Source organism: Symphalangus syndactylus, chromosome 1 (genome assembly GCF_028878055.3).
Source record: "Symphalangus syndactylus isolate Jambi chromosome 1, NHGRI_mSymSyn1-v2.1_pri, whole genome shotgun sequence".
NCBI classification, from domain to species: Eukaryota; Metazoa; Chordata; class Mammalia; order Primates; family Hylobatidae; genus Symphalangus; species Symphalangus syndactylus.
In genome coordinates this window covers 25048743-25065656 of record NC_072423.2, presented here as the reverse complement: position 1 = coordinate 25065656, position 16914 = coordinate 25048743, and the positions used below count along the sequence as shown (strand labels likewise).

Below are 16914 nucleotides of genomic sequence, written 5' to 3'. Positions count from 1 at the left end.
AGGTCAGGAGTTCAAGACCAGCCTGACGAACGTGGTGAAACCCCCTCCCTACTAAAAATATAAAAACTAGCCAGGCATAGTTGTGCATGCCTGTAATCCCAGCTACTTGGGAGCCTAAGGCAGGAGAATCCCTTGAACCTGGGAGGTGGAGGTTGCAGTGAGCTAAAATCATGCCACTGCACTCCAGCCTGAGTGACAAGGCGAAACTCTGTTTCAAAAAAAAAAAAAAAACAGGATTCTGAGAGCGAATATAGCTGCATGGTCAGATAAAAGCATGTCCCTAACTCAACCATCCACATATAGATTTAAGTGACTCAGTTATGAACCCAAGAACCAGTCCCATCTAAAGGAGACACACACTGATGTAAAGAATCATAACCAGCAGTTAATTCCATTTGACACCTGAAACACAAGCCCAGTCCTACTGAATGAAACTACAGAACTAGGATCACAGAATGGGAGGAAGAGTCCACAGAAGTCATTCACTTTTCTCACTGCAGTGCCCTTAACCTTTTTATAAACTACTTTCATCAGCTTATCAGCCAACTTGAATTGTCATAAAACTGTGTGATACTCCAAAACTTACGGCAATTTCTTCATTTTAACATGTTTAGGCGTATCCATTTTATTTTATTTTTATTTTTCTTAAATGGAAAGGCAGGATTCCTCCTTATTAAATTTGTTCTTATTCTAACATTGGGGATCTTCACTTTCCAGAGTTCCTGTTTTCTATACTTATCAGGGAGAAGAATTTTGTTTAAATAACGGTAAGTTCAGGATACAGAATGGGACATGGCAAATTTTACTTATTCATCAACCTACACCCACTCCTTGATACAACTGTATCCAATGCATACTAGTTCTCTGTAGACAAACTTATTAAACATTTGAAAAATCTCCTTATGTAAAGGGAGGATATAAGTTTGTAACAAACTGAAAATCAATGTGTTTTCTAACACCTGTTGACATTCATGATGAGAATTAGATGCTTTCCTCTCCCAGCTTCATTCAGATATGGACAGGGGAGACGGATCCATCAAATACATCCTCTCGGGAGAAGGTGCTGGCATCGTGTTTACCATTGACGACACCACTGGAGACATCCACGCCATTCAGAGGCTCGATCGAGAGGAAAGAGCCCAGTATACTTTAAGGGCTCAAGCCCTAGACAGGCGGACGGGCAGGCCCATGGAGCCAGAGTCAGAGTTCATCATCAAAATTCAAGACATCAATGACAATGAGCCCAAGTTCCTGGACGGACCTTATGTCGCCACTGTGCCAGAAATGTCCCCAGTGGGTAAGGTGGTGACTCGCTGATTTTCACAGACAGCACCTCCTATACACACACACACATATGCACATGCACACACCCACGTAGATACACATATATTCAGAACAGGAGAGCATGAGAAGAGCAGCTCACAAATTATAAAGCAACCAAAAATGACGACGAAGCCCTTTGGCGGGCAGGAAGCTACTTAGACACTGGAATCAACCAGAGCAAGTAATAATAATAATAATAAGCCTATTATTGATTTTTAGTTCTGATTCTTTAAAAACAAAATATTAGCTACACAGATAATAAATGGTTGAATAATATTTGTTTCATAAGGGAGAAATGTTTTGTTATTATCAAAAGAGCAATAGGGCTGGGCACGGTGGCTCACACACCTATAATCCCAGAACTTTGGGAGGCCGAGGCAGATGGATCACAAGGTCAGGAGATCCTGGCCAAAATGGTGAAACCTCGTGTCTACTAAATACCCTGCCTCTACTAAAATACCAAAAAAATTAGCCTGGTGTGGTGGTGCGCACCTGTAGTCCCAGCTATTTAGGAAGCTGAGGCAGGGGAATCACTTGAACCTGGGAGGTGGAGATTTCAGTCAGCTGAGATCACGCCACTGCACTCCAGCCTGGAGACAGAGTGAGACTCTATCTTTAAAAAAAAAAAAAAAAAAAAAAAAAAAAAAAAAAAAAAAGCAATAAAGAGCCCAAAGGCTATGTTCTTAGTCATTCAGAATTTAAAGCACAAATAACTCTCATCCCTACTAAACAGGTACAAGATAAGAGTTATGGAAGCTTGACCTAGAAAGCGGACTCTCCCAATGAAGCAAACACATTTGCAAATACTTTAAGATGGACTGTTCAGGATTGCATCCAGCCTTTAGCTATTAGACTTGAACAGGTTTCTACCTCTTCTCTTTCCCAGGTACCTCTGTCATCCAAGTGACAGCCACAGATGCAGATGACCCGACCTACGGCAACAGTGCCCGGGTGGTGTACAGCATTCTTCAGGGCCAGCCATATTTTTCTGTGGACTCTAAAACAGGTATCTGATACAAGCGTCGAGTTAGAGGTGTTTATTCCGTGATCATTTATAACTGCTGCTATGACAGACCCAACTCTCCTTTTCAAGGACTCTCCAGGGAGTATATTAACCAGAGAAGACTGCTATTAGCTTTAGGATTAAGAGAGCAAACTAGCACTGCCCTGATGGGTAAGAGCAGCACTATGCACAGACAGTGGGCAGTGTCTGATTGGAGAGGCAAAAAGCCCCTCTGCGCACACACACAAAATAGCTCCCCATTAGCCTTCAAAAAATCCTATGGTTATATTTATTCCCAGGGACTAAGGTCTTTTATAGCCCCATGAAGACCCAAGAGGATTGACACATTCACCTGGGTCATTAGAGAACTAGAAGCATTGATTGTGAAACTGGAAAGAGCCTTGGGGGAATCATCCAGTCCGTCACAATTTGCTTAACAGTTAAAGCAATTGGGAAATTGAGAGCTACTAAAGTTCATCTAGTGTAGAGAGGTCTCTTGACATGTGGTCTGATGTTCTTTCTATTGAACCAACCACTGTGCACTCAGCAGAGAAGAAGTCCAAAATGAATGGTTGCTGGGGCAGACAGGTTTTGATGAGGGAGGACAGACCATGTGGGATGTGGCCCCCAAAAGGCAGGTCCTGATTGGGAAGCTCTCACAGGGAGGACATCAGAGAGAACTGAATGGGCGAGGAGCAATGTGGCAGAAAAGACAAACAAAAGTTTGGTGTTTTGTTTGCTTATTTATTTCTGTCTTACCCGAGAGCTTTGACTACAGAATTTATGTTTGGATGTATGAAAGATTTCATTTAATATGTTTGAGCTTAGTAAAGTTATTGTGATGTCATTATTATCTTATACTTGTGCCAGGCTTCCCCTCTTATTAATACTTTCATAAACGTTGCCATATTTTAGCTTCCCAATACTCTTGTAAACTAGCAAAAGATATAGGAAGTATTGTTACTACCATTTTATATGAGGCTAAACATGGGACCTAGGAGTAATTAACAAGGAACTTGAGTAAAGAAACTTACAGCCACAGAATAAAGTTAATGGTGAACACTCAAAGTCACCTCTTTATTTGAAAAACAAAAAATACATTTCTATTATTAGCAATCTGATCGAATTTTTTTCCCAGAAGTCCTGAGGGAAACCAGACATTCAGAAAATTGTATCATAAAAGTAGGAAGGGAGTATAAATTAGGAGGAGGAAAGAAAAAAGATTGCAGTTAGAGACTTCTATAAAACAGTAACTTAACAATTCTACTAAGGGCAAGGGGGAGAATGAAGAGATGAAGGGTGCCCACAGGGAGGAAAAATACAGGGAGGTAGAGGGTAATGTGTCCTTTATATCCTAAGAAGAGTCTTACATTATTTTGACAGCTCCCGGGGGCATCTGTAGTGTTAAGGTCAAAAATACATGAACAGATAGTTATTGCTGTGCCGATGGGGGGGCCTTTTAAAAAACAAAATGCTGCATATACCACTTGAGAATGTTATTAGTATAATGCAATATATACATTACAGGGGTAAACTGGGGACGGATTAATATTCCCAATCCCTTCCATTTTCATGCAAAAGGTCTATCTAGCCAAGCGTCATGTTGTAAAGCTGTAGTAAATAAGCCTTTAATCTTTGCCTAGAGTGTAGAGAAGTCAACTTTTTTAAGTTGAAGGGTTAAAAGGGAGATAAAACATTACTGTACAGGCTTGGCAGGATCACAACACATTTCAATGGATTGTGGTGTAGGCCCCTCTTCTTAAATGAAACCGTATCTGCTGCTTGCTGTCTGGGGAAGTTCATCTCTTATGCATGGTAAAAATAAACAGCTCACAAAGCTTCTTTCATGTCCTAGCTCACAGAGTTAAGTAAAGCACAGAGGTAAACAGAAGAATATCACAAAACAGAACAATATGTAACAACAAGAAAATCCAATTAGAATTCCAACCCTGCTTACAGGTAGTGCGGAGGCAAGAAAAAGCAGGAGTTACCTAAAGAAGAGCCATTCACACTACAAGGGCTCTAGGGGCTGAAGAAACTGAGGGAGAATTATCTAAATTCACAGATTTGTAGACATATGAGGCTTTGTTTTCTGGACCCAAAGCCCCCAGTTTTCCTTGGTGAGACAGCGCTGTCTGAAATCGCCTTGGACTGCAACTTCCCAGATCTGTAAGAGAAACATTGCTGCCACCTCCTGTTCACTTTCAGTAATGTTGCCAGAAGAAACCAGCCCTCTAAGCTCTTACTGCTGGAATAAAAATTTTCATTCACCACTGGTTTCAGTACGGCCCATTTTTGAAGCTGAGATTTTTTACCTCAAATTTAAAAGCACAGGTGACTTGCACCTCACTTCTAGGCATCAACAGTGCACCAGGGAGATGCCTAGAAACCAATCTTTAAAAACTGGACCTGTGGTTTTATTTTTAAAAACAAAGTCATTTCTATCCTGCAGGTGTAATTAGGACAGCGCTCATGAACATGGACAGAGAAGCCAAAGAATACTACGAAGTGATTATCCAAGCCAAGGACATGGGAGGGCAGCTTGGAGGATTAGCTGGGACCACAACAGTCAACATCACCCTCTCAGATGTCAATGATAACCCACCCCGCTTTCCCCAGAGTGAGTACCTAACCCAAGAGAGCATAGACCTTGGGCCCAGAGGGACGCCCCTGTTGCAGAGGTGCGGGAGAAAGGCTAGTTTGAGTTTCCTCGTTAAATTCAATTATCCATAGATTCCTTTCTTACATTCATCATGCAATTCTCGCATAACTATTTGCCTTCAGGGTTCCAGCTTCCCATAGTACTAAACCAGGATTTCTCAAACATATTTTTCCATTTTCTCCTCCCTGTGGAATCTTTTTAGACTTTCTTTCCTGATTGCCATGCCCACCCACCCTACATAAAATGCAATACTAAGGAATAAGGTTTGTTGGGTAGAACTGACCTTTAGTGGGCCACAAACTAGTAATGCTGAGATTTTTTTCATCACACCCCTGGAAACCTATTTTTGCCCCCAGGGGGCAATATTGATCCATTCAGAATGCATTCACTGATATCTAAAGCTGTAGACGGACACACCTGCCCATGTGAGGACCTTCACCAATCACTCTAGTAGGTACCAAGCACTTGCTTGGTGAGACCACTAGAGCATGAAGGGCACAAGAGGCTTAGAATCCAGTCTCTGCCCTTGTGAAGCTTCAAATCCACTTGGGAGGACACATTCTACACACAGGAAAAATTAAACCATAGTAGCACTTAGTGCCACTTGAATAGTGCAAAATGATGCCTTCACATAAACTGAGATGAATAAAGCCTCCACAGAAGGATGAGATTTCAACAGGGGGCTAAAGAATATAACAGGTTTATATAGGCAGAAAAGAAAACATTCCAGAAGGGGAAGTCATTCATTTATTTATTCATTCAAAAAATATTTATTCCAGGCACTATTCTATGAATGGAACACAAAGCTGTGTACAGACAAAACAAGGTCTCTACCATCCTGGAGCTCATTTGAGTAAAAACCTGAATGGAGAGAAAAAAAACTCCTGCCTGGAAATAAGCTTTCAATGTCATTTTATGTTCAAAGACTCCTAAAATTAAAACCTGCTCTTTCAAATGTGCTGTATCTCCAATGGAAGCCATAGAAAAGTTTTTGAGCAAGAGGGAGACATAAAGAAAAGCTAATTTGGTAGCCATGTAGAGGAGGGGTTGGTAAGGGCAGAGACTAGGAGAAGGGGAGTCGGTTAGGAGGCATTTAGAGTGGTCCAGACGTGAATTGCTAAGGACTTAAGGAAGTAGCAGGAGGAGTAGAATGGGACAAATAAGAAAACATGGACTTCTGCCTCTTGATTTCCTGGCTAAAGGAACCACGGCAGAGGGTGGAGTCAAAGATGACAACGATGTTTTCACTCTGGATGACAGGGAGAAGGATTGTACTACTAATAAAAATAGAGGACGCATAATGGAACAAGTGGCAGTGAAGGAGGGAGACAAATTCAGATTTGAATATGAAGTGACAGCAGGACAATCAGGTTGAACGTCCTTAAGGAAAGTGGAAATATAGAGCTATGAATGTGGAACAGAGCCCAGGAATGGAGACATGAGTTTGAGAAGCAGATGCCTGAAGGAAGCAGCAGGAGAAATGAGAGCAGGAAGTGCAATTCCAGGTGAAACACTTAGCTAGGGAAATTGGGCTTAAAAAAAAACTAAACTAAAAGGAGGAAGAGTCTAGCCAGACTAGCCAGACTGTCAGATGAATAGTTGCATTTTGAATCAGCCAGACCAAGTGAACTTTCCATTGTATCTATGTAAACACGGGAGAGCTCAAATATTTACATGCAAATGGAATACACAAAGTCCCCATGAGCATTCATGATGGAAAAAGCAGGATATTAGATAAGCATTTCACAAAGGGTGCAAGTAAGTAAGTTCCTAAGTTGCTTGGTCCGACAGTGCAGAATACGAGAGCATCACGGAACAGTTTGTGAAATGCCACATGGACGGACTTTGTGTTGCTTTGGTGATCCTGTGGGTTCCATCTTCATTACTTCATGAACAGCTCATATTACTCACACTATAGACTATAAATTCTTGAACACCCTTGAACTATTTGGCTTTTTACATTTGACACTAGACAGGTGTCTCTGATGGAGGCAGAAGGGACAGTAGACCCAGCTTATTACATAGCTCAGGTTATTACACAGCTCAAAGGTAGATGGATTTGGACATATTGCCAGGAGCCATGTTACCCAAAACATGGCAGCTTCACAATAGCAGAACAAATATCTTTTTTTGTTGGTTTTGTTTTGAGACAGGGTCTTGCTCTGTCACCCAGGCTGGACTGCAGTGGTGCAATCACAGCTCATTGTAGCCTCAATCCCCAGGCTCAAGCGATCCTCCCACCTCAGCTCCTGAATAGCCAGAACTACAGGTGCACACCACCATGCCCATCTAATTTTTGTATTTTTTGTAGAGATGGGATTTTGTCATGTTGCCCAGGCTGGTCTTGAACTCCTGAGCTCAAATCATCTGCCTTCCTCAGGCTCCCAAGGTACTGATATTACCGGCATGAGCCACCACACCCAGCCCCAAACCAACATCCTAACACCATTCTAAAGCACACATTTTAAGTTGTCACTTTTTCAAAATATAGTTTTAATGGAGACTCTAGGATAGAGTGGAAGTATGGATTATGTTACATGGAAGACAAAACAGAAATGTAAAAAAATTTAAATCTCTGTGTCTCTATGCATTCTACACACATTATCGCTGCTTCCTCCTTTTTGACCTTTTAAAACTTTGCATTCCCTCTTCATTAAATATTTCCCCAACTGTTTGCTAAAACTAAGTTTAGATGACCTTGATATTCCATAAATCTATCTTGGCTATACTCTCATGCCTAACTAATCTAATGATTCCTCATTGTAGGAATTCCATTTTGCTTCTTTTTCACAAATATTACTATAACTGATTATGGAATGTTGACAAAATGACACACCTACTATTTTTTGTTGAACAAGCTCAGTCACCTTTAATAGAACCAAATATAATGAAACATCAAGATCTCAAGCTATTTATTTATAATATAATGTATCGTGTGTAGAAATTGTATATAGATGTTTAAACATATAACAGCTTTCTCGGGATGAGGAAAATGGTAGGCAGATGCTTGTTTTTCCCAAAAGTTCTGCAACAGCAAAGTGTAATCCATCAACAACTTTAGAAGTAAATAGAAAGAGATCATGAAATCCAATTGCCTGCCAGCTTAGTACAAACTTTAAAGATTTCCTGGCTCATATTTGTAAAGAACAAGCATTATTTCTTCTCCTGTGCGAGGCAGGGTGCTGTGAGCTGGCTGGGTGCTGTCAACCTCCCTGAATCTTTGTGAAACTCGAGCCCTCACACCCGAGGCTGTAGCTTACAAAGCACATTAGAATAAAAGGGAACACGTACATATTGAAAATGTGATGGTGTGATTTTTCTTCGTTATTTAGTCAGTCACATTATGATTGACAAAATAACAAAGAACATCAAAAAGGTGAGCCCCAGAAAAGGTAAGCTGGTAAAAATACAAATTCATGGAGATGAAAGTGAACTAAATTTAATTGTGAGCTCAGTATATCATGTCCAAAAGGAGATGACCAACTCTGAGCTTCTTACATATGTGAGAACCTTTTCAGTATTTTATTCCGGAATAAGAAAACAAGAAGCATGAAGGGTCTGTCCATGGAGAAGCAGCCTGGGGCAGTCTCAGGTGCAAGGACACACTGAGGGGCAGCACATGGAGCGATGGAGCTTGCTCTCCACGGCTGCTCCCCCTTCATAGATCACTGATCTCCATGACCTCTGAGCATGTGGTCATAGAGACAGGCATTCAGCACACAGGCCAGGCCATGAAAGAAAAGATGGACATTTGAAGCATAAACAGAATGTGACCACAGTGTTTACTTTATCACTCTCAGAAGGAACTGCAATTTAAGGAAATACTTCGGTTCACTAGGAAGTACTAAAAGATTTGAATGCAAGGTACTTCCTACCACTCAAGCTACAGTCACTAGGACTAAGTCGTTTTGCTTCCACCCTGTTCTACTCAAGCTTTTTTGACTCGTCCTTATTGAACATCCAGTACAGGCTATGGCCTGTAGGACCGTTTGCTCAGCCTTTCTGGACCTTAGTTTTTATCTGTAAAAACTCAAGTTTTACTTTTTGAACCCAGAAAAAAAGATATTTTGCACAGCACTCCTGATATGATAATGATGAGGCATTTTTTATAGTGACGGATTATCAAGAATGCGTGTCCTGGCTTTTCTTCGTAGAACATTACCAGATGAGTGTGTTGGAATCAGCTCCAATTAGCTCCACTGTCGGGAGAGTGTTTGCCAAGGACTTGGATGAAGGCATCAATGCAGAGATGAAATATACTATTGTGGATGGAGATGGTGCAGATGCCTTTGACATTAGCACAGATCCCAATTTCCAAGTTGGTATCATAACTGTGAAGAAGGTAATCCAACTCCTTTTTCTAAACCACTTTCATGGGTGCTTTGAATGTTTATGAAATGCTAGTAAGGACTGTTGTATTATTGATACGCATTGCTCAAATCCTCTGATAAAAGTGCTTTCCTATTATTTAAAAAAAAAAAACACACAGAAAACCTCTTAATCCTTATGTTTACATGAAAACACTGGCTGTGCCATCATTTTACTGAAAAGGTACCAGGTCATGATAAAAATATATTATAAATATATTTCTAAATGCATTCCTTCTACCCAACCACTTAAAAAACTGTTGTAGCTTAATTTTCTAACGATGTTAATGACTTGATCAAGATTTGCACTTGAATAACACATGCATTGTAGCATACCATATATAACAATAAAGCAAGCCATAATATTATTTATGAATCAATAAATAACATGCAAGGGTTTTTTAATTGCTTCTCAAAGATCTGTAAATTCTAATTAAACTTGAAAAAGCTTTATCAAACATAGCTACTGAATGGCTGTTATCACTTGAAATTCCTTTGTTTTATGATAAGGTACCAAGATAAGCTATCGATTCTTTCTGTGACATAAAGCACATATGGATATACTCAGCTAGAAGATAAAACTTTTTAAAAATTGAATCTTTAACTCCATAGTAAATATATATCTAATGAAATACATTAATTTTAAAACTCATTGACTTAATCTTCCTTCTCTATGTTGAATGCATTTTAAAACCCAATATATTTTAAATGATATTCTCAACAAATATTTATCGAGTGCCACCTATGTGCCAGATATTGTTACAGGCATTTAATACAGAGTAAATAAAACAACCAAAAATCTCTACCCTCATGGACTTTACATTCTAGCAAGGGAAGAAGACAATCAAAACATCAAGTCACTAAAGTAGTTTATTAGAAGGTAATAACTGATATGGGGGGGGTGGGGGGCGAGAAGAACAGAACACAGTAAGTGAGGCCAGGAAAGCTAAGATGATTTCAGACTTAAATTGGATGGTTGGCTAAATGCCCATCAATCAAAGAGTGGATAAAAAACTGTGGTAAATACATATAATGGAATACTACACAGCCATAAAAAGGAATGGACTAACAGCATTTTCAGTGACCTGGATGAGACTGGAGACTATTATTATTATTATTATTTTTCATGTTGGAGACAGAGTCTCACTTTGTCACCCAGGCTGGAGTACAGTGGCACAATCTTGGCTCACTGCAACCCCCACCTCCCAGGTTCAAGCAATTCTCCTGCCTCAGCCTCCCGAGTAGCTGGGACTACAGGGGCACACTGCCATGCATGGCTAACTTTTTGTATTTTAGTAGAGACAGGGTTTCACTGTGTTACCCAGGCTGGTTGTGAACTCCTGAGCTCAGGCAATCTGCCCGCCTCAGCCTCCCAAAGTGCTGGGATTACAGGTGTGAGCCACTGCGCCTGGCTGATAGGAGACTATTGTTCTAAGTGATGTAACTCCGGAATGGAAAACCAAACATTGTCTGTTTTCACTGATATGTAGGAGCTAAGCTTTGAGGCACAAAGGCGTAAGAATGATACAGTGGACTTTGGGGACTTGGAGGGAAGAGTGGTAGAGGGGCGAGGGATAAAAGACTACAGATATGGCGCAGTGTATACTGCTCAGGTGATGAGTGCACCAAAATCTCACAAATCAGCACTAAAGAACTTACTCATGTAACCAAATACTACCTGTACCCCAATAACTTATGGAAAAATAAAATTAAATAAATAAATTGGGTGATTGGGACTGGTATCACAGAGAAGTGGCATTTATGCAAAGACTTACGTGAGCAGAGTCATACCACTGAGTTAAACAGGTTGACAGTGTGGGAGGTGCCCTATCAATGACTCTCTGTGAAAAGTGTACATGGCAGTCCTAAAGAGAAGAAATGGGCATGAACTATTGAGGAAAGTGTTCCAAGCAAAAGGACAGCCAGTGCAAAGGCTTTGAGGTAGGACCATGCCTGTTGTATTTCGAGAACAGCAACAGTGGGGTCATAAGGCTGAGTGGAGGGGGGACCTCTTAGGAGATGAGGTCTGAAAAGTAACAAAGGAGCTAGATCATTTAGGACCATATAGGCTAACTATAAGGACTTTGGTTTTTACTCTGAGTAAAGTGGGAAATGACTGAAGGATTTTTAACAAATGTATGACATGACTCGGTTTTCATTATAAAATACTCAGTAGGCTGTGTTGAGGTAGGGGGAGTTTAAGGAGAGAAGGACGGAAAGAGGGAGACCAGCTGAGAAGCTATTGCAATAATCCAGGTAAGAGATGATGAGGGTTTCACCTAAGTAGTGGGAATGGAGGTGATAAGAAGTGGTCAGAATCTGTACATATTTTGAAAGTAGAGCCAACAGGATTTCCTAAAAACGTGCATGAGGATATGGAAGAAAGAGAAGAGTCAACCGAGCAACAAGAAGAATGGAGTTGCCATTAACTGAGACAGGGAAGTCTGCAGGTAGAGCAGGTGGCAGGGGTGACAAGTATTGGAATTCAGTTCTGGACATACATGTGACATTTGCAGAGTCTATTAGACATCAAGTAGAGATGTGCCATGGCTTTGGTTATAAGAGTGAGGAGTTTGTAGAAGGGTCCTGTGCTGGAAATATGAATCTGGGAGTCATAAGCATATAGATGGTACTTAAAGCAAATAAAACAAATGAGATTCCAAGGGATTGAGCATAGACAGAAAGAGGACAGAGAAACGAGCCCTGAGGCACCCCAACATGAAGAGGTCAGGGGAAGTGTAAGGACAGGCAAGGAGACTGAGGGGCGACCACGGAGGCAGGAGGAAAATGGAGGAAGTGCAGTGTCCTGAAGGCATGAAGAACGTGCTTCCAAGGGATGGAGTGATCACCTGTGACAAACGCTGCTACAGGTCAAATAAGAACATCAGGAATTCACCACAGACTTTAGGAACATGAAGGCCACTGACAACCTTGACAAAAACCACAGTTATAACATTAAAATGTAACTCAAGTTAATGTGTGTTTATAATAACTTTTTTCTATGCTATTTGATAGAATTGAATTAACACTGCTTTAGAAGGGAATAAGGGACGAGTTCATATGTTTGTCCTGTATTTATTTAAGATGCAATCAATCACAGCAAAAGAACAGAATCACAGCAAAGGATCCAGAATTCCACCAACCAGAAATCTTTCTATCCTGTAAACAATGACCTTGAAACAATGCAAAAGGCTCAGATTAACTTCTAAATTATCAAATAAATCTAGATGTAATTAAAATACTGTAATTTCTTATTCTCATTCTTTGAGAATTAATAACACATGCTAGAATTATAATAGGTGATTAAAATAACAATACTATTTTGGTATATGTCATAGGTTCCCCTACTATGTGGCATGCCTCAAGTAAACAATAATATATTGCTAACCATAACTAGTAACTGTAAATAAGGGAAATGCTCAAATTTTTGAATTATTGGGTTTTTTCTTTCTTTCTTTCTTTTTATTTGTTTGAGACAGGGTCTCACTCTGTCACCCAAGCTGGGGTGCAGCGGCACAATCATGGCTCACTGCAGCCTTGACCTCTTGGGTTCAAGCAATCCTTCCACCTCACCATCCTAACTAGCTGGGACTATAGGCCTGTGCCCCCACAGCCACCTAGTTTTTGTGTTATTGTTTGTTTGAGACACGGTCTCTCTCTGTCGCCCAAGCTGGAGTGCAATAGCATGCTCATGGCTCACTGCAGCCGTAGTCCCAGCTACTCAAGAGGATGAGGTGGAAGGACTGCTTGAGCCCAAGAGGTCAAGGCTGCAGTGAGCCATGATCGTGCCACAGCCACCTATTTTTGTTGTTGCTGTTGTTTTGTTTTGTTTTGTTTTTGTAGAGACAAGGTCTCCCTATGTTTTCCAGGCTGGTCTCAAACTCCTGAGCTCAAGCTGGGATTACAGGCATGAGCCACCACAACCAGCTTTATTGTTTCTTTAGTACGAAAACTCTATTCAAACAATTAAGCAACTGGAAAAAGAACTTTCAGGATTCTCAATATTTAAATGTTATCTTATGTCTTAAAATAATGTTTGAGATAATTCTAAACAATAAAATAATATTAATTTATGTCAGATTATCACAACATAGTTTAGACTCTATTACAAGCCATTTGTTTTAAAAAGTCTATTACCTGTAACAACTCTGTCTCTGAAAGAAATCTCCAAACGTGTTTTCTTCAGCTCCCTCACCTGCAGAAAAGATGAAGCCTCTTAAGACAGAGTACTGTTTTTCACTATCATTACTAAAACGATATCCATGTTTAATCAAAATACATATCAATTTTGCCAAGGTCACTTTGATTTCTCTTCTGAACTAATGAGCTGCCAGAAAATGGAATTAAGAAAAAGGTCAATAAGTTGGGTAGATGGACAAATCACATATAATAAATATTTTAGAGGCCACTGACTGCTCAGTCTATGCCTTTGGAACAACATTCACTCAGATGTCTGCTCCATACTCATCTTCCCACTTTGTCATTAATAATGTCATATAAAATTGAAACAACAGTTCTGCTTTTGATTCACTTCCCTTAGGCCTATTATTTGTCTAAGAAGCACATACTTTTTCAAAAAGAGAAATTGAGTTGAATTGATAGAATTGGGTCTTTAGGAAACCACACTGATTACTACCCAGTACCTTGCGTCTTTTTAGCTTTTAAGTAATCAATCAATCGATTTTCAGTCTCTTAAATGCTTGAAGTATAACTTTAAATATGTAATTTTCAGGATGTTCTTTATTCTGAACGAGCATGATGTACCATTTTCTAGTCTTCTGCATATCTTCTGTCTTACGACAACAAGAAGCAATTGTTTAGAGTCCATTCTCTTCTTAGGCAGGTCACAAAGAACAAAAATTCTATATTTCATCAAATCTGAGATGTCATGAATTATAAATCTCATCATTGTTTTATGAGTCATTTAAGAAAAGTCCTTGCCAATTTAAATAATACAATGCTTTCTTATTTCTTAGTTTAGTGTTTATAAAGTACTCTTATAGGCACAGGTATACAAATTTGTTTCACCAATGTTGGATTCACTCCATGCTGCTGTTTCCATGCTGTTCTCCCTACACAATAAATCTTATTTCAATGCCAAATCATAATATAATATTTTTAAAGATATTTTAGAAGGCAATAAAGCTCAACATGTGCGGTACCAACAATGTGCAGAACTCCACTAAAGTACAACATGGACAGCTTTGACGAGGTCTGGCTTGCATGGGCAGTAACAACTACTGCTTATAAAGCTCCCTTTGCCTCCCATTGACACTATAGCAATTATAAGGTGTTATCAATTGGAGAAGCAACAGTATTTCTAAAATATCAAAATATGAAAAACTGTGCATCATAAATTACTGAAATACATTAATAAAATCTGTATATACTATCACTCAACCAGTAAATGTTAATACTCACATTGAGAAACTTTTTTGCACTGTTCAATGTAACAATGTTTTTAGGTTTTTGCTACCTTTTGAGTTTCTGGTTTTGCTAGGCACTGGGGAATAAAAATCTGACTAAGTTACAGCTTTTGCCCTTGAGTATGGGGAGTGGGATCAACCCAGAAAGAAATATTTGTAATACAAAAGAAAAGCTATAAAGGAAGTATAATAATGTGCTGTGAGAACAAAGATTTACTTAATCCTCCTTAATTAGTAATTAAAGTTTCATTACTATTTTGTGCCATAATTTTCATGACTCAATTTTTAAGGATATAATGGCTTTTTGTTTTTGTATCCTCTAACTTGAAGAAATTTCTTGAATTTGGAAATTGGGTTCCCAGATATTATTACTTTTTTATTTTCTATTATGAATACAGAAATAAATAATTATTTGATATTTAAAATAAAAAGGACACAAACTATTCAAGAGGGAAAAGCCAAAACTCATATATCAAGTGTGGGCAATTTAAATTTTAAGAGCTGAGCATAGTGGTTGCAGCTTCTTGGGATGGAGGTAGGAGGATCTCTTAAGCCTAGGAGTTTGAGACCAGCCTGGACAACGTAAGCAACAGTTTGTGTCAGTATATAAATAATTAAATAAATAATAAAGTTTAGAGAATTGAGGGCAATGTTTTGTTTCCATTTTAAATGTGGAAGTGAGGGAGACAATAATCTTAGATAGTTTAAAAGTCTTAAGTAACTTACTTAAAAAGAATTTCAATAATAATTAAAAACTCACGCTAGTGCTTTCAACAGATGCTGGAACAACTGGATACTGTCTGCAAAAAAATAAAGAAGTAAACCTCAGTTATACCCCCACAAAAAACTCAAAATGAATCATGCACCTAAATGTAAAAACCTAAAGCTATAAAATTTCTAAAAGGAAACATAGGAGAAAATCGTTGTAATCCTGATTGGACAAAGATGTATTCCATATTACACCAGAATCCCAACCTACCAAAGAAAAAGTAAGACTTCATCAAAGTTAAGAGTTTCTGCTCTTCAAAGGACACTGTTGTGGCAAGATGGCTGAATAGGAAAAGCTCCCAGCGAGATCAATGCAGAAAGCAGGTGATTTCTGCATTTCCATCTGAGGTACCCGGCTCATCTCAATGGGAGTGGTTAGATAGTGGGTGCAGCCCACGGAAGGCAAGCTGAAGCAGGGTGGGGCTTTGCCTCACCTGGGAAGTGCAAGGGGTCAGGGAACTCCCTCTCCTAGCCAAGGGAAGCCATGGGGGATTGTGCTGTAAGGAACAGTGCATTCTGGCCCAGATATTATGCTTTTCCCATGGTCTTTGCAACCAGCAGACCAGAAGACTCCCCTGGGTGCCTACACCTCCAGGAACCTGGGTTTCAAGCATAAAACTGAGCAGCCGTTTGAGCAGACACCGAACTAGCTGCAGTTTTTTTGTTGTTGTTTTGTTTTGTTTTGTTTTGTTTTGTTTTGTTTTGTTTTACCCCCAGTGGCATCTGGAATGCCAGTGAGACAGAACCATTCACGCCCCTGGAAAGGGGGCTGAAGCCAGGGAGCCAAGTGGTCTAGCTCAGTGGATCCCACCCCCATGGAGCCCAGCAAGCTAGGATCCACTGGCTTGAAATTCTCGCTGCCAGCCCTGCAGTCTGTAGTCGACCTGGGACACTGGAGCTTGGTGGAGGGAGGGGGGTCCACCATTACTGAGGACTGAGTAGGCAGTTTTCCCCTCACAGTGTAAACAAAGCCACCAAGAAGTTCGAACTGGGCAGAGCCCACCACAGCTCTGCAAAGCCATGGTACCCAGACTGCCTCTCTGGATTCCTCCTCTCTGTGCAGGGCATCTCTGAAAGAAAGGCAGCAGCCCCAGTCAGGGGCTAATAGATAAAACTCCCATCTCCCTGGGAAAGAGCACCTGGGGGAAGGGGCGGCTCTGGGCACAGCTTCAGCAGACTTAAATTCTCCTGCCTGCCGGCTCTGAAGACAGCAGTGACTCTCTCAGCACAGCACTCAAGCTCTAAGGGACAGACTGCCTCCTCAAGTAGGTCCTTGACCCCCGTGCCTCCTGACTAGGAGACACCTCTGAGCAGGGGTCAACAGATACCTCATAGAGGAGAGCTCTGGCTGGCATCTGGCAGGTG

The 16914-nt window shown here is 40.2% G+C and overlaps 1 protein-coding gene across 3 annotated transcripts in view; it reads left to right on the top strand.

Annotated features, from left to right (window-relative positions):
- Window positions 1-16914, top strand: part of CDH20 (cadherin 20) — a 221863-nt gene that overhangs the window by 168145 nt on the left and 36804 nt on the right. For all 3 annotated transcript variants that reach the window (XM_055297447.2, XM_055297437.2, XM_055297441.2), the window contains 4 exons: window positions 1003-1297; window positions 2210-2329; window positions 4779-4946; window positions 9143-9330. In XM_055297447.2, coding sequence (XP_055153422.1) covers window positions 1003-1297; window positions 2210-2329; window positions 4779-4946; window positions 9143-9330 — 771 coding nt within the window. The remainder of the gene's footprint in view (window positions 1-1002; window positions 1298-2209; window positions 2330-4778; window positions 4947-9142; window positions 9331-16914) is intronic.